This window comes from Hypanus sabinus, chromosome 1 (assembly GCF_030144855.1).
Source record: "Hypanus sabinus isolate sHypSab1 chromosome 1, sHypSab1.hap1, whole genome shotgun sequence".
Classification (NCBI taxonomy): Eukaryota; Metazoa; Chordata; class Chondrichthyes; order Myliobatiformes; family Dasyatidae; genus Hypanus; species Hypanus sabinus.
In genome coordinates this window covers 101,214,889-101,233,050 of record NC_082706.1, presented here as the reverse complement: position 1 = coordinate 101,233,050, position 18,162 = coordinate 101,214,889, and the positions used below count along the sequence as shown (strand labels likewise).

General features: G+C 42.4%; 1 protein-coding gene across 2 annotated transcripts in view; it reads right to left on the bottom strand.

Moving 5' to 3' along the window:
- The window catches only part of LOC132395841 (ATPase family AAA domain-containing protein 2-like), a 52,426-nt gene extending 37,014 nt beyond the window's left edge, over positions 1-15,412 (bottom strand). The window contains exons 1-4 of one of the 2 annotated variants that reach the window (XM_059972962.1): positions 15,142-15,412; positions 5,931-6,097; positions 3,311-3,348; positions 2,162-2,239 (exon numbers count right to left, since the gene is read on the bottom strand). In XM_059972962.1, coding sequence (XP_059828945.1) covers positions 2,162-2,239; positions 3,311-3,348; positions 5,931-6,097; positions 15,142-15,252 — 394 coding nt within the window. In that variant the 5' untranslated portion in view covers positions 15,253-15,412. The remainder of the gene's footprint in view (positions 1-2,161; positions 2,240-3,310; positions 3,349-5,930; positions 6,098-15,141) is intronic. The other variant, XM_059972953.1, reaches the window with a different exon arrangement.
- Positions 15,413-18,162: the final 2,750 nt, after the last annotated feature.

Sequence of the window (18,162 nt, the reverse complement as noted above, 5' to 3'; positions counted from 1 at the left end):
ACTAAGGGCACTATTAAGGCACAAAATGTGAACTTTGCATTCTGTATCAGGGATTTGGCTACTTCCAAAGTAATTGAGATGGTGATAGGAGACAGTTGAATACCAGATGTTAGCACAGGATCTGATAGAAAAGTCACCAACAAGATGATTTCTGAGGGAAGTATGGGAGGAAACAGCAGGGATTCTAGTCAATATCTACCAATGTTCTTAGAATATAGGATTAATGCAAAGCGGATTTGACAGGTGTAAATATTACTCTCCTTTTAAAATGGGAGCAAGGATAAGCCCATCAACTGTAGGCCAGTCAGCTTAATTTCAGTAGATGGAAAAAATTGATGCAGAATAGGATTGAGAGTTGGCTGAAGAAAGAGAAACAAGGCAAGCAAGCATGGATTTCTTAAAAGCAAACCTTGGTTTTTTGAAGAGCTAATATATAGATTTGATAAAATGCAATGGGCTTCAGGAAAGCTTTCTGATTCAGTGCTTCAATAGGTTTGTCAGCAAGCTATGCAATTATGGTATACATAAATGACTAAACAGACAAGAGGAAGTCAAATAGTGGTCATCCGTATTGGGAACCCCCTCTCCCCACCCCTGCTATAATAATGACTTGGATTCAAGGCCTCAAACCATAGTTTCTAAATTTGCAGACACTGAACATAAATAGGCTAGTGGAAGGGTCAGAAGTATAACAGATAAAGCTCAAAGCAATAAAGTGCAAGGTGACATATTTTGTAGGAAGAATAAGGCATAGTATAAATGATACTGTTCTAAAAAAGGGTGCAGGAACAGCACAGGATCTGGTGGTACATCTGAATAAGTCACTGACAATAGTAGGGCAAGATGAGAATGTAGCATGATGACATACAGTTGCAAGAAAAAAAGTTTGTGAACCCTTTGCAATTACCTGGTTTTCTGCATTACTCATGAAATGTGGTATGATCTTCAGTTAAATCACAATAATAGACAAACACAATCAGCTTAAACCTACACACAAAGTACTTCTCTTCAATACTGAGTACACCATTTAAACAATTATAGTCTAGGTTCAAAGAAGTATGTGGATTTCTGGGGAAATGCCTTCTACAAAAGCAATTTGGAGTCAGGTGTTCCAATCAATGAATGCTGAAGGAGGTGAAAATGAACCCAAGGGTAACAGCAGAAAACCTGCAGAAATCTCCAGAACTTTCTAAAAACTCTATGTGTCCACTAAGAAAAACGCTGAACAAGAAACGTTCATGAAAGGACACCACTGCTCTCCAAAGAAAAAAAAACATTGGTGCACATCTCAAGTTTGTAAAAGACCACCTGGATGTTCCACAACACTTCTGAGACAACGTTCTGTAGACAGATGAGACAAAGTTGAACTTTTTGGCAGAAATGCGCACCGCTATGTTCAGAGGAAAAGTGGCATTGCCCAACACCATCAAAAACTCATGCCAACTGTGAAGCATAGTGGAAGGAGCTCCTATCAGTTATAAAATACAAGGTTTCACATACTTTTTCCAACTTGGACTGTGAATGATTAAATAATATGTTCAATAAAGACATGAAAAGTACAATTGTTCGTGTGCTATTAGTTTAGGCAGATTGCATTTGTCTATTATTGTGACTTAGATGAAGATCAGACATTTTATGAGTAATTAATGCAGAATATACTTTTTCTTGTAACTGTATGCAATTCAGTTATACATATAACCTTTAATGAAGGATGTGTATACATACAGTCCACCAGAAATTTAGAATGCAATAAACTTAGAAGCTGCTTCCTTGTCTGCTGACCTTTTTCACCACATGCTGCACGAAATTTTATGCCATGTCGCTGCTTGAAATGCTGGTCACCCTTCACTGTAATCACACTTATAATCAGTCCTAATTCATGAAATTATTTCAGTTTTCCTTCATCTCCTGACAGTTCTACACCATCGCTATTGCGAAGTTTAAAACACTTTGAGAACTTTATCTAGTTGTGAACTTTGTCCATCTTTCATTGTTTTCCTTATGCACATCTGTTTATCTGATTTGCTGTCAGTAAAGAACTGGAGCAACTTTTTCTATTTGTTTCTTTATATCATAAACTGGGGAAGAGCTAATGTTATACAAGTTGAATATGCTTTTCAGACACACCACTGTCAAGATTTTTCCAGAACTTCCAACTTACCTTGTATGGATAACGTATGGTGTTTGCGCTGTACACCACGAGAAGCACTTCCTTTATTCATTGAAGACATGACTGGGGCTAGATTGACACAGGTTATAAAGATAAATGCAGATTAACAGAGGAATGACTTGTTTCTTTTAAAGACTGTACCAGCAGCTAATTCTGCTAAAGGCATCACCAAAACAGAGGTGACAGGTATATATACACACATCTCCAAGTAATCACTGAAAAAAGTAGCTCTTACTCAAACATGATTATTTAAATGTACTATTACATCCATATCCTTCTCCTGACAAGTGCCAAATGTATTATTCTACTCAGGAGATGCACTTCAGCACCATTTGTTAAATTGAAGTTTCTACGATGGATGAGTGAGTGATAAGTTCATTGCCCAAGGTAGAAGGGGTCAATTTTAGAAAACCTAGCACATTTATTTTTCAATATAGTCCCCTCCTACATTTACACACTTAGTCCAGCGATCGTGGAGCATGCGGATCCCTTCTTTGTAGAATTAGTCCACAGCAGGGGTGATTGATAAGTTTGTGGCCTAAGGTAGACGGAAATGTTATTAACTTCATACTTTCTGCATAATCACTCAAAGAGTTGAACTGCATATGCACCTAACGAGAGCTGTATAACTCATCTCCTTCGACGTTAGGCCACAAACTTATCAATCACCCCATGCTGTGAACCACTTCTGGAGGTCCAAGACGCCGACTTCTACAAAGAAGGGATCCGTATGCTCCATGACCACTGGACTAAGTGTGTAAATGTAGGAGGGGACTATGTGGAAAAATAAATATGCTGGGTTTTTCTAAAATTGACGCCGTCTACCTCAGGCCACGAACTTATCAATCACCCCACGTATATTAGACAACAATAGCTTGTACTTTTAAGATAAAGATTCACACAGTTTTACAATTTTGCTAAGAACCTTTGAGCAATGTGACATGCTATCATTCCTTGTATTTTCAGGTTGAATTAAAACAAAGAGTCCCAAATGGAATTAAAGCAAAACTAAGTTATTCTTTTAAAAAGAACTGGCTATCAGCTGAGAAAATTCCCCAAAATATAACAATATCAAATTTTCAAATATACTTGGTTGCAATGAAAATACATAAAAGTTACTTGGGACGGGGGGAAACTTACCTTTATTGATACCTTTTACTTTTAGCCTTACTGATTGTCTGCAAAAACAAAAAGAGTTCCTATGTTTTCATTTCAGAGTTTAAATACATTTTGGAAGGGGAAAGGTGAAAGGGCTAGATGATAGCAAGATTAGCTCACTACTTAAGATCTCTCATGGTTTCCACATTTCTGCAGTCCAACAATGAAGTGAATTGACAGATTCAGCTCATCTGAATCTTGCAAACAAGTCCCACACCTGTGCATGTAAAGAGTGGTGGAACCATCTACCACAGCCAGCAGAATAAAAGAACATAAGAATTACAAATACGTCATTTCACCCTTCACGTCTGTTCTACCATTCAACAAGATCATGGTGCTGACCCTGTACACAGCTCCAAATTCCATCGACATTCCACCCCCCCCAGTTAGGAACTTCATCCTCATCTCAGTGGTAAATGGCTAAACCCTACTTTACAATAGTGACTCCTGGTTCCCGACTCCTCAGCCAGGGCAAACAATTTTTCTGAATAAATCCTGAAAAGTTTTAAGAATTTTCATGAAAATCTTATTCTAAACTTTATGGAATACAGGCCTAGTCATTCTATTGGCAAATCCACCTCCCATATTTACTGCACTTCTTCTAAAGCAGCAGTGCTTCTAAAGCACAGACTCCTTGGTTAATGGTAGGGGTCCATGGCATTTAGAAAAAAAGAGGTTGGGAACCCCTGCTCTAAGGCAAACACACCCTTTTCCTGACGAGTCCAAAATTGTAACAAGGTGAGGTCTCAAAGTCCTATACAATTGCACTAAGACACTGTTATTCCTGCACTCAAATTCCCTCATAATAAAGAGTACATGCCACTTGTCTTCCTAAGTGGTTTAATATCTACATCTAAGATTTTAGTTATGGGTACAAGGGTACTTAGCACCCCTAGGAAATTATTATTTTCTAATCAAAAAATTCGACTCGGGTTTTGCAGACGACCTCACATTTTTCCACATTCTATTCTTTCCAACATATCCTGGCCACTTCACTAAACTTGATCACATCCCTTTAAATGCTTTTTAGAATTTCCTCCCCAACTTCAAACTCACTTGTTCTGCATCATCAGCAATTATAAAATGCAATATTTGGCCCTCTCAGTCAAATCACTAATACATGTGAATAGGAGGCATCCAAATATCATCCTTGTACAGCCTGCAGACTTCAGAAGGATATTCATTTCTACTTTGCTTTATATCTATTCATCAATTTTCAATACATGCTGATATACAACTCCTGACTTCACATTCTCCATACTTGATCAACTTCCCAAATGGGACCTTATCAATAAGCCTTGTGAAAAATTAATGCACCAGATTGACTGGTTACACTTTATTGCTTCTACTAATAAGCTCCTCAAAGGACAAGCAGATTAATCCAATATGATTAATCTTTGATAAATCTATGCTAATTCTGCTCAATCCTATTTTTCTCTTTCCACAACTCTTGTCATTACAGCCTTCATTATAAATCCCAGTATTTTTCCATGAATATATTAATAGTTTGTCTTCTTTTTCCAGATGGTGGGGTCATAGTACCTCCCCCTTCAATCTGCTGGAACTATTTCTGCACAAGTAGAGTTTTGACAGATGATCACTAATTTGTCCACAATTTTCATAGTCACCACTTTGTCTCAAATGCAAACAGTACATCAATTTATCAATTTTCATGGTCATCAATTTGACTCAGGATTCTCAGATTTCAGAACTCAGGTCTGTTATATTGATTCATGATATTTACAATAATGCAATGGTGCTCTCTAGTGGCAAGTTTAAATACACTGGCATCCCACTTAGCATTACTCCCAAGTAGTGCTTATTGTAATACTTCTAGCCCTGTGCCTGAACAATCAGATGCATAGCCCTCCACAGTTTTAAGACAGACATCTGTTGGGATGAACACTGCTATGCCAGGAACCTGGCACAAATCCAACTGTGAATTGCCCTGTATTGTAGTTCAACGTGGAGAGTAGGGTCTGCCTGCAGGCTCAACTGGTGCAGCTGCTCAGAACTGAGAATTGGATAACAAGACCGTGCCTGGCCTTGAACTTGTTACTCAGGATCAGGGTGAACTCCGCAGCCAAACAAGGGAAAGGGGAGACACACAAGAGAAGTGATGGGATGGGCTGTGGAATGCCAGCAATCTGTTAACATAGAGCAGAGGTGTCAATTGAACAATGGCCCACACTTACCCTGATGACCAAGATGCAGTCTTCAGCCCTGCTACCCCAATACTAAGTAGATGCATCACTTGTCCTAGTCCCCCATCAACGCCAGCCCTCACAGGTAGCTTCTCGACACCATTACTAAATATACAACAGGTACCTGACACAGCAACATTCAAAGAGGAGAGCAACCAGTTTCCCCACCACCCAGTATCACATCACAGTAGCAGGAAAGGTAGGAGCTTGTAACAGCTTCTCATCACAGCAGTCCATTTGTAACTTTTTGTGCTGGGTCTATAAATGCCCTCATTCCTGATAATCACCCTGTGTGTTAAGCAAAGTACTAAGTACATATGAAAAAATATAAATATTGCAGTGGAAAACCTGTAAGAGTAGAACAATCATAGTCAGAATAGTTGTGTTCAATTGCTTACCTGATAAATGGCTGTTCCTCTAACCCATTATCACATGACTCTTCCGTGCTTTTTTCATTGCACTTCGAATCCAAGGAGGTGTCAGTTAGATGCAACTGATTGCTCCTCTTGAAAGCAGAGAACAAATTATCATTGCTGCTTTCCTCCACATTCCCAGATAAATATTTCTGTAAAAAAATAGAACACTTGTCAAAAATATTTATTAACATTTGTCGCAAGGTAGGCTACGAATTTATCTGCAAATCTGAGCAGTAATGGAACACACAGCCTCAGTCCCAGATAATCCAGATGATCTTTTAAAAATAACGTACTCCATTGTAATACCTCAAGACTGACCCTTTCTTCAGGAATGTGGGAAAATGGTTAACAGTTCTAACAGACTGTCAAGTGGAGTCTTTTATGGTTTACCAATTTCTGCTTGTACATTGATTATCCTCTTCCTAGTCTACAACTTCCATCAAACTATCCTCAAAACAAATACAACTACAGGAAAATCTGTTCAAAAACAAAATTACCAGCATATAAGCTGCAGTACCAGAGGTCTCAACATAATAAATACAGCACTGTTACACCAAGATAAGAAATGACTAACATTCCTTGCCCAGGCCACATTTTGGTAAACTGTATCACTCAGCCTTCCTCCCCCTACCTGCATACAGGCACAGACTAAAAAGCAAGACTCCAGAGATGAGCTCAACTGAAGGTGGATGTGAGAGGTAGAGGAACGATAACGGGGTTGCTTTGATCAGTGGACCTGTATGAATACACCTCAGGTGTAATGGACTTTATCAAAACAGCTAGAGATGATTGTGTCCCTACTGAATCATCCAGTCTTCCCCAATCAGAAGTCCTGGATGAACCATGAGATCCGAAATTTGTTGAGGGTCTGATCAGATGCTTTCAAGTCTAGAGACCAAGTAAGTTACAAGAGGTGCAGGAAGCCATTTCACAGATGAAGTGGAGATTCCAGATCAAACTGGAATTAATGAGGGAAGCTCAATAGCTGCAGGAGTTTGAATCTATCTGCAGAGGGTTGTGTGCTGAACCTCCCCCTCGCTTTACATGTTCAACTGGTCCCAGGAATAAATAATTAACGTACGAGGAGCGTTTCATGGCCTGTACTCAATGGAGCTCAGAAGAATAATCGGGGATTCTCATTGAGACCTATAAAAATATATTAAAGGCCTAGATAGAGTGAACATGGTGAGGATGTTTCCAATAGCAGGAGAGTCTAGGACTGGAGGATACAGCCTCAGAATAGAAAGACATCTCTTTAGAACAGAGATGAAGGATCTCTTTAGCCAGAGGGTGGAAAACTGTGGGGTTCATTGCCACAGATAGCCATAGCTGCCAAGTCACTGGGTTCTTGAATAATAAGGATCTTAAAGATTACAGGGAGATTGAAGGAAAATGGGATTGAGAGGGCAAATAAATCAGCTGTGGTCAAATGTGGAGCCGACTCCATGAGCTAAATGGCCAAACTCTGCTCGGCTCCATGTCTTATAGTCTTAGAGTCGTAGTCATAGAAAAGTACAGCACAGAAACAGGATATTTGGCCCATCTAGTCTGTGGCAAGCCATTTAAACTGCCTGCTCCACCCCCACTGACCTGCACAAGGACCAGATATTCCTTGTCATATGTCAAGGAATATGACATATTCCTGTCATACATGTACCTATCCAACCTTCTTTAAAAAGTTGAAATCAAGCTCACTTGCACCACTTCTTCTGATAGCTCATTCCTCACTCATGACCCTTTGAGTGAAGTTTCCCCTCATGATCCCCTTAAACTTTTCACCTTTGACCCTTAATCTATCACCTCCAGTTATAGTCCCACCCAAACTCAGTGGAAAAAGCCTATACCACATTATTTCATATACCACTATCAAGTTTCCCCTTGGATCTTCTGCATTCTAAGGAATAAAATCCTAACTTGTTCAAACTGTCCCTATAACTCAGATCAGTCCCAGCAACATCCTTATAATTTTTCTCCGTATTCTTTCAACATTATTTACATCTTGGTGACCAAGACTGCACACGATACTCCAAATTAGGCCTCAACATCTCATACAACTTCACAATAACATCACATCTCCTGTCTCAATACATTGAATGCCAATGTGCCTAAAGCTTTTTTTTAAAAAAACGGCCCTATCGGCTTGTGCCACAACTTTGAAAGAATTATGGACCTGTATTTCTCGATCCCTCAGTGACCTACTGTTAACTACACAAGACCTATACTTGTTGGTACTACCTAAGTTCAACACCTCACACTTGTCTCCATCCTTTCAGCCTATTTTTCCAGCTGGTCCAGACCCACTGCAAGCTCCGAGTCTTCCTCGCTGTACACTACACCCTCAATTTTGCTGTCATCTGCAAATTTGCTGACCCAGTTAACCACACTATCATCCACATCAGTGATATACAAGAGATGATAAACAGACCCAACACCGATCACTGTGGCACAATACTAGTCTCAGGCCTCCAGTAAGAGAGGCAACCCTCTACCACTACACTCTGGCCTCTCCCACAAATCCAATTCATTACCGCAACTTGAATGCCAAGCAACTGAACCCTCTTGACCAACCTGCCATTTGGGACCTTGTCATTTTCCTTGCTAAAGTCCATCATCCACTGCCTTGCCTACATAAACTTTCCTGGTAAATTACTCAAAAAACTCCATAAGATTGGTTAGACATTACATACCATGCACAAAGCCATGCCGACTACCCTTAATCAGTCCACGTCTGTCCAAATACTCTAGTCTCTTAGATTACAAACCAATAACTTTCCCACTGCTGATGTCAGGCTCACTAGTCTATTATTTCCTGGTTTATTTTTAGAGCTTTTCTTAAACAGAACAACATTAGCTATCCTCCAACACCTCACTGTCGCTAAGTTGAATTTAAATATCTCTGCTACGGCCTGGCAACTTCTGAACTTGCCTCCCTCCCACAGGTAAAGAGGGAACGCTTGTCAGGCCCTGGGGATTTATCCACCCTAACTTGCCTCAAGGCAGCAAACACCTCCTCCTCAGTAATCTCTATAGGGTCCATCTCACTTCTTTCGACTCTGCAAAGAAACTTAGCGAAGTTCTCCTCCACCTTTTTTGGCACCACACATGGATTACCATTCTGAACTTCCAAAAGGACCAATTTTGTCCCTTGCAACCCTTTTGCTCTTAACATTTCTGTAGAAACCCTCAAGATTGATTCCTCTTCACCTTGATCACCAAGCCACGTGCCTTTTTATCCCTCCTGACCTAAGTGGTCTCTTGCATTTCTTATACTCTACAAGTACCTCATTTGTTCCTATCAGCCTATAAGTTATACACCTCCTTTTCCCCCCCCTTAACCAGGGCCTCAATATCGCTTGAAAACAAAGGTTCTCTGAACCGGTTATCTTTACCTTTTATTGTGACAGACACATAAAAGATTTGTACTCTCAAAACTTCACTTTTGAAAGCTTCCCAATTGCCAAGTATACCTTTGCCAGAAAATAGACTGTCCCAATCCACACTTGCCAAATCTTTTCTGATACCAACACCAAAAAACCTCAACCCGCAGACCAGACCCATCTTCTTCCCATAGGCAGGAGGGCAGAGCAAAGTCAAGATGGCGCTAAACTCCTTTGCTTGCATCTTCAGAAACAGTTTTATTTCTATCTTTGATATCTCTTTTTTTCCCCCCATTAAGTTCTTTTGAAGACCCTGACCTGGATTACGCTCAGAGCTCAGTTCTTTGCAGGAATGGGACCCACTCTCAGAGCCTCATGACCGGCCGCTCTTTGATATCCCAAGGATGCGGCCTGGAAGACTAGCGTGCTTTCAGGGATTTTGGTGGCTCTGGAGATGGGCTGATTCGAGGTCAGTGTCTGAGTAAGGCATCACGGGAGAACATGGAATATCAGGCGCAGCAGGTGAGCTGCCAGTTGTGTGACCAGAGACCAGAGCCTCGGGGCCGATTCTCTGGATGTAGAGCTTGGAAAAAGCGATGCAACAGACTTTTAACATGTTTGTTATGTCTCCCCTCTCACTGTGATGTGGGGACACCCCTTTTTCCCTTATTAGAGAGAGTCTGTGGTATGTCGAGTTAACGGGTGAATTTGGGGTTATGCAAGTCTGTGCTTTTATTCACGGTTTGCTTCACGCTTGAGTGCTCAGTGGAGGGTGCCGATGCTTTTATTGCAGGTGGGGGGGGGGGGGGGTCGTTGCCTTGCTGCTGCTTGGGGGCTTTGGGGTTCCAATGTTTAACTGTCAATCATTCTTTGGGGACATTCATCTGTTTTCATGGATGCTGATGAAGAAAAAAGAATTTAGAATGTTATTGTATACATTTCCCTGATATTAAATGTACCGATTGAACCTAAAGGCATTATGATCACCAGGAGAAAAGTGTTCTACACAATTCTGTCACCTGCCCTGTCTCATTCCCCAACAGCAGATCAAGTATCGCACTTTCTCATTGGGACTTCTACATACTGATCAAGGAAACTTTCCTGAACAGATTTGACTCACTCTATCCCATCTAGTCCTTTGACGGAATTGGAGTCCCAGTGAGTACGTGGAAAGTTAAGGATCACCTATGAAAACAACTTTGCAACAGTCTGCGATCTCTCTACAAATTTGTTCCTCTAAATCCAGCACTATTGAGTGATCTGTAATACAACCCCATTAATGTGGTTATACATTTCTTATTCCTCATTCCACCCATAACGTCACACTGGACAGATTCTCCAGTTGGTCCTGACCGAGCACGACAATGATATTTTCCCTGACTGGTAACGCCACTCCTCTTCTTTTAATCCCTGCCTGTCGCATCTGAAATAGCAGAACCCAGAATATTAAGCTGCCAGTCCTGCAATCAGGCCTCACTGATGACTACAATATCATAATTCCATATGTTGGTCCACACCCTGAGCTCATCGGCCTCTCCTACAATACTTCTTGCAGTAAGAAAACTTTCTAATATAAACACAGACATAGTTCAGACCACAAATTATTCAACAATTCAAATGTGGAAAGTGAGCATCATCTAACGTTTGGATTTTAGACTGCTGCCAATGAATTAAATAAAGAATGGATTGCCAATATATTGGCTGTATGGCAGGTTAATTGTAGAATAGGTATTGCAACAGAAAAGCTATTCTTGTGTCTCAGAGACATCTGTATCTGCTTCTTTTTGAGTGGACTACGTTAAAACTTCCACTGAAATAAAGGTCAAGAGTCCTCCGAATGCTTTTTTTTTTAAAAAAGATGTGACCAGTGCTGATCTTGAAAGAGCAAACAAATAGAGCCAGATGGAGGTCTGTGCTCTACAGACATTTCTTTGCTCTGAGCAAGTTTACCATCCAAGGCTGCTGAGTAGAAACCTGATAACACTGGGCAACAAAAATTTTGCTTCTGACTACTCTTGGGTGTATCTTACAGATTTTGGGCTGCCGATAATGAAAATCACCATGAAGTTTCCCTTAAAAAAAATTGCCTGTATTTGTTATGTTAATTCATAATTTGAGTCAATTAAAATGTTGCCCACAACTTAAGCTAAAAAGCTTTCCCTCTTGCCATGCTTAGGCAGGGTAGATGCTACATGGTTTTAGAAAAGCTATACACTTCCATGAAGAATTTCAATATTTGAGATGGGTGTTTCCCACAATAACTGATGCCATGATTAAGGAAAGTATTTTTGTTGGTCCACAAATCACACAAGTCAAAGACAGGCATTCAAGGATGTTGTTGAAAATTTTCTTAACAACAGAGCTCCAAACTACATGCAGCTGGTTGACAACGTGGTTCAAACATACTAAACCATGAAGAGATTTGCACTAAAGATTCATTTTCTGCATCCCCAGTTAGACTTCTTCCCGGAAGATCTGAAGCTGTCAACGATGAGCATGGTAAAAGGGTTCACCGGAACATTCAGGTAATGGAGAAGCCGTATCAAGACACTGGAATCTATCAATGCTGGCTGACACTTGACACTGGACACTTGAGCAAGAAGCCTCAGACACAGTACAAATGAGAATCATCAACAAATTTTTTTTAGCTTATTTGAACTATTGCAAAGCATCAGCACCATTATGAAATTAAATGCATTATATTCAATAAAAGCTGATTTCTTGTTTCTCCAAATTCCTACGTGATATCATAAGACATAGGAGCAGAATGAGGCCATTTGGCCCAATGAGTCTGCTCCACCATTCCATCAGGCTGATCCCAGATCCCATTCAACCCCAAACACCTGCCTTCTCGCCATATCCTTTGATACCTTGACAGATCAGGAAACTATCAACTTTCACTTCTGCAAGGGCTTAGCCTCCACCACAGTCTGTGACAGAGCATTCCACAGATTCAGCCCCCACTCTCTGGCAAAAAAAGCTCCTTTCCTCTGTTCCAAAAGGTCACCCTCAGTTTTGAGGTTGTGCCCTCTAGTTCTGGAGACCCCTACAAGAGGAAACATCCTCTGTACTTAATCTAGTCCTTTCAATGTTTAACAGGTTTCAATGGGATCCTCGCATATTCTTCTACATGCCAGTGAGTACAGGGCCAAATGCACCTCATATGTAAACCCCCTGACTCCCAGAATCATTCTCGTGAACCTCCTCTGGACTCTCTCCAGTGACAACACATCCTTTCTGAGATATGGGGCCAAAAACTGTTGACAATACTCCATGCGGCCTGACTAGTGTCTTAAAGGCTCAGCTTTCTCTCTTAGGTTTTACATTCTATTCCCTTTGAAATAAATACCAACATGTACCAGACTCAACCTGTAAATTAACCTTCTGGGAGTCTCACATGAGAATTCCCAGTCATTCTGCATCTCCTGATGTTTGAACCTTCTCCCCATTTAGATAATAGTCCAGACCATTGTTCCTTTTACCAAAATGCATTATCATACATTTCCCAACACTGTATTCTATCCGGCTTTTTTTTTGCCCATTCTTCAATTTGATCAAGTCCTGCTGCAAACGCATTGCTTCCTTGGCACGAGCTATCTCCCATCCATCTTTGTAAAATCCGCAAACTTTGCCACAAAGTCATCAATTCCATTATCAATATCACTAGCAATGTGAAAAGTAGCGGTCCCAATACCGACCCCTGAGGAACACCACTAGTCACTGGCAGTCAACCAGAAAAGGCTCCTTTTATTCCCACTCACTGCCTGTTGCCTGTCAGCCATTCCTCGATCTATGCCAGTATCTTTCCTGAAATGCCTCAGGATTTTATCTAGTTAAGCAGCCTCATGAGTGGCACTTTATCAAATGCCTTCTAAAAATCCAGGTAAATGACATCCATTGCCCCTCCTTTGTCCACCCTGCTTGTTACTTCCCGAAAAACTCTTAACAGATTTGTCAGGCAAGATTTCCCTTTAAAGAAACCATGCTGACTTTGAGTTATTTTATCATTAGTCTCCAAGTATCTCCAAACCTCATCCTTGATAACAGACTCCAACACTTTCCCAACCACTGAGGTTAGGCTAACTGGCCTGTAATTTCATCTCCTTTGCCTTCCTCCCTTCTTAAAGAGTGGAGTGACATTTGCCATCTTCCAGTCTTCTGGGACGTGCCAGAACCAAGTGATTCTCGAAAGATCATGACCAATGCATCCATTATCTTTTCAGCAACCTCTCTCAGGACTCTGGGATATAGTCCATCTGGTCTAGCTGACTTATCCACCTTGAGACCTTTGAGTTTGCCCAGCCCTTTTTCCTTTGTAATAGCAATAGCACTCACTCCTGCTCCCTGACCCTCACAGGCCTCAGGCACACTGCTAGTGAATTCCACAGTGAAGACAGATGCAAAGAACCCATTCAGTTCATCTACCATTTCTTTATCACCCATCACCCTCATCAGCATAATTTTCCAGTGGCCCAGTATCAACTCTCACCTCTCTTTGTAAAACTGAAAAAAACTTTTAGTATTCTGCTTTACGTTGTTAGTTTGCCCACTTAATAAATCTTTTCCCTTCTTATAGCCTTTTGTTTTAAAATAAAAAACAGAAAATCTGCAGACGCTGGAAATGACACACACACCAAATGCTGGAGGGTGCTGCTGAAGGGTCTCGGTCCAAAACATCTTTTACTCTTTTCCATAGATGCTGCCTGGCCTACTGAGTTTCTCCAACATTTGGGCTGCTTTCATAGCTTTTTTAGTCGCCTTTTGTTGGATTTAAAAAGCTTCCCGATCAACCAACTTCCCACTCACAAGTAGTCTGAAAATATACTTTGTGTTCAGCTTCAAGCGTCTACCATGAACAAACAAAAAAATTCTGAGGAATCAACACTTCAAAAATTGTTGTGCGATGTAATAATACTATAAAAATGGTTATACCAATTAATTTGTTTACCCAGTTGTAATCAATGTCGGAAACCAAGAATTCAGTCTGGTCAGAACTGGCTGCCAGCATAGTCATAACAAAAAGCAACGTTATCTTGTAATTGAAAAAAAATTAGGGCGCAATTAAAGTAGAAGGAGAAGCAGCGTGCAGACATAAAATAATGAATAACAATATATTTTTCTGGAGTGGGTGGGAAGTAATGACTATGCCCCCAGCTTTTACAGCCATTTGATGTGGCTAGTGTTATTCAGGCGATGCGAAAGGCGCTGTGGTGGAGATAGAGGACTTTCAGTGTAGCTATGAATGCTGGGAAACGGCTCCTTTCATATATGACTGGGCAGTTCGCAAAACTACATTAATCGTCCAATTTAATGCAGCAAGGGAAGTGGGTGGGGTGTCAGAAGTGAGTGGATAGGAGTGAAAAGCGGCAGGGACGGACAGTGAAGGGCTTCAAGTGGGGGAGCACTAAGCTCACCCTGGGCCCATGTGACCGGTTAATTCCGAAGCCGCGGACAGTGTCAAGGAGGCCGGAAGAACAGGGAAGGAGAAAGGAACGCACGACCTCATCTCAATGAACATCAGCCGAGAGCAGGACGGCCGGAAACTCCGTCCTCAAAACAACCCCACCCCCTCCGCCGAAAAGGCGCGCGTCAGCCCACTGATAACAACGCCTTCCCTCCTTTCCGCCCAGACAGCCTCGGTAGGGGGCGGGGAAGGGGGAAAAAAAAGATATTTGAGACAGAATAGAGCCCCAGATCCCAACCTTGCAGCGGGGGAAAATTGGCCGGTGCCTGGTGACAGCCACTCAAGCCCGTGGTGGTCTGAACCTGTGATCAGCGACCTCCCTCATCCCTGAGAGTTCCGCGTGTCCGCTCACCGATGAATCCTGGGTTCTCTGGCCGAAAGACGAGGTGTCACCGTCTGACAAGGCGATGAATTCCGAGCTGGAGTCGAGGCAAAGCGACGCGCCGCTCCTCAGTATCACCATGGTGGGGACACGGCACCTGCCCAACGTTAGTCAGCAACCTCCCGCCTAACCGCTGACTTTTCTAGCGCCAGAACTTTCCCGCGCACCTCTCGCCGCCGCACTCGTTACCGCTCCTTCCGCCGAGGAAAGTAGACCTCATTTATCTCCACTTAAAAACCTGTTACTCCACATAGAACAAGCAAAGCCCTCAACCAAATGAACAAATCTGGTGAATATGTAGGTTTTTCCTTGGGTTAGGAAAACACATAATTACGTATACTCTTTACCGCGGAGGGATTCAGTTTTTAAATCGAAAGGGGGGGGGCAAAGACAAATTGAGGTCCCTTATTGGTGAACACTCCAGCGAATCAGTGTCGGCTTCCAAAGCGCGAGCCAAACAGGTGGCTTGCAACAAAAATTCGGTAAACATTTGATCTGTGACGTGACGAACGGGGCGTGGTCAAAACAGAGAAACACGTGGGTTCCCCGTTGCCATTTCGTGGAGTTTGGAGGCGTTGTCAGGAGTTCGTTCTCCAGTAGCTCTTCATCTTCCTGTGTAAGATCCTTCCTGCACAGTTAAAATCTCATCCACAACGCATGGACTTACAAAGCCATCCCACGCCTTCATCTTCCTGAGTAAGATCCTTCCTGCACAGTTAAAATCTCATCCCCAACGCATGGACTTACAAAGCCATCCCACGCCTTCATCTTCCTGTGTAAGATCCTTCCTGCACAGTTAAAATCTCATCCACAACACATGGACTTACAAAGCCATCCCACGCCTTCATCTTCCTGAGTAAGATCCTTCCTGCACAGTTAAAATCTCATCCCCAACGCAGGGACTTACAAAGCCATCCCACGCCTTCATCTTCCTGTGTAAGATCCTTCCTGCACAGTTAAAATCTCATCCGCAACGCATGGACTTACAAAGCCATCCCACGCCTTCATCTTGGCCTCCCTGATCACCTCTCCATAATGTTAAAAGTTCAAAGTAAATTATATTATCTAAGTACATACATGTCACCATATAAAACCCTGAGATTTATTTTCTTGCGGACATAGAACAATAACCATAACAGAATCAATGAAAGCTTGTCAAACTAGTGCAGGAGAAAACTGTGCAAATACAAAAAGAAGAACTAATAACAAATAAATAAGCAAGAACATGAGATGAAGATATTTCAATGATGGAGCGTGAAGTTGAGTGAATTTATCCCCTTTTGGCTCAAGAGCCTGATGGTTGAGGGGTGGTAACTTTTCGAACCCGGTGGTGTGAGTCCTGAGACTCTTGTATTTTCTTCCTCATGGTAGCAGTGAGAAGAGGGCATATCCTGGGTGGTGGGGGTTCCTGATAATGAATGCTGCCTTCCTACGACAACGTTTCACACAGATGTTGGGTGGACACCACTCAGCCAGATACATCTGGCTGGCAGCTGCTGAAAATGGAGAAACCAGTCAAGAGACACATCACTATTTAGCCTAATCAGGCAGTCTCTTTACTTCAGGGATGTTTTGTTAACTGGCAGATGTTCAGGAGGCCAACACAAACAGAGAAGACACAGAGCTCGAAGAATATGTCTCATCTGTCACTGGCTACATCAGTACATATGTGGATGACTTTGGTACCTCAAGAGCAGTCATTCCACGGCTGAATCAGAAGCCCTGGCTGAACATTGAGGTGCACTACTCGTTAAATGCTCGGGACACTGTCTTCAAGTCCTATGACGGAACAGCTCTCAGAGTAGCAATGAGAAACCTCATCTGAGGCCACAAGGGTAGGGCTAAGACTGTCCATGCTCAACGAAAAGATTAGGAACGACCCCCAGCGTATGAGGCTGGGTATCAGGGGTATTACTGACCATGCAAGGGAAAACAGTGTTGACTGTATCTGTGGTGCCTCCCTTGCAGATACTTTAAATAACTTTTATGTACACCTCAAGACATGCAGCACAATGCTGGCCCCTCCCAGATGAGCAGCCAGTCTGTGACAGCAGCAGACGTGAGCAGGACTGCAGAAGGTCTTCTCCCATAAGGTGTCCGGGCCAGACAACACCCCAAGTTGAGTACTCAGGGAGAAAGCGCAACAGCTTACCGAGTTTACTCACCCAGGCTGCTGTCCTCTCATGCCTCAAATCAGCCACCATCATCCCCGTACCAAAGAACTCTACGCCCTCAGAACGAAACGACTACTGCCCGATGGCACTGATGCCAATCACCATGAAATGCTTTGAACAGCTGGTAATGGCACATTTCAAAATCTCCATTCCTGCCACACTGGACATTCATCTTTATGTTTACCGATAGAACCACTCCATGAAATGCCTTAGCAGCTGTCAGGCACCTGGCCTTAACAAACCCAGCAAACAAGGGCACTTATGTTAGAATGCCGCCTCTGAATTTCAGTTCAGCTTGTCCCCACAGACCTGGGTGAACAAACTCCTGCTCCTCAGTCTGAATACATCTCTGTGCAACTGGGTGCTGGACTTCCTAACCAACAGACCCAAGTTGTCAGGATGCACAACCGCTCCTCCCTCCCCATCATCCTCAGCACAGATGCCATCCAGAACTGAGTGCTGAGCCCATTGCTGTACACTCTGCTCATACATGACTGCACAGCCAAACACCCGACAGAACACATTGTCCAGTATGCCAATGACATAACAGTAATGGGACTCATCACCAACAACCTGACACTTTCCTCAATGTCAACAAGAACCAACTGGCATCCCCAATGGACCTTGAGGCAAGTGGTCCCAGGTTCGAATCCTTGCACATTTTCCATACGTACCAGGCTGAACGTCAAGCTGGCAACTCAGCGTCATAAAAAACAGACAAAAATGTTAAAGGAATGGCACAACGAGACAGGACGCAGAAAGGAACAAGAACAATGCCAATAAGACAAAGGGGATGGTTATTGACTTCTGGAGAACT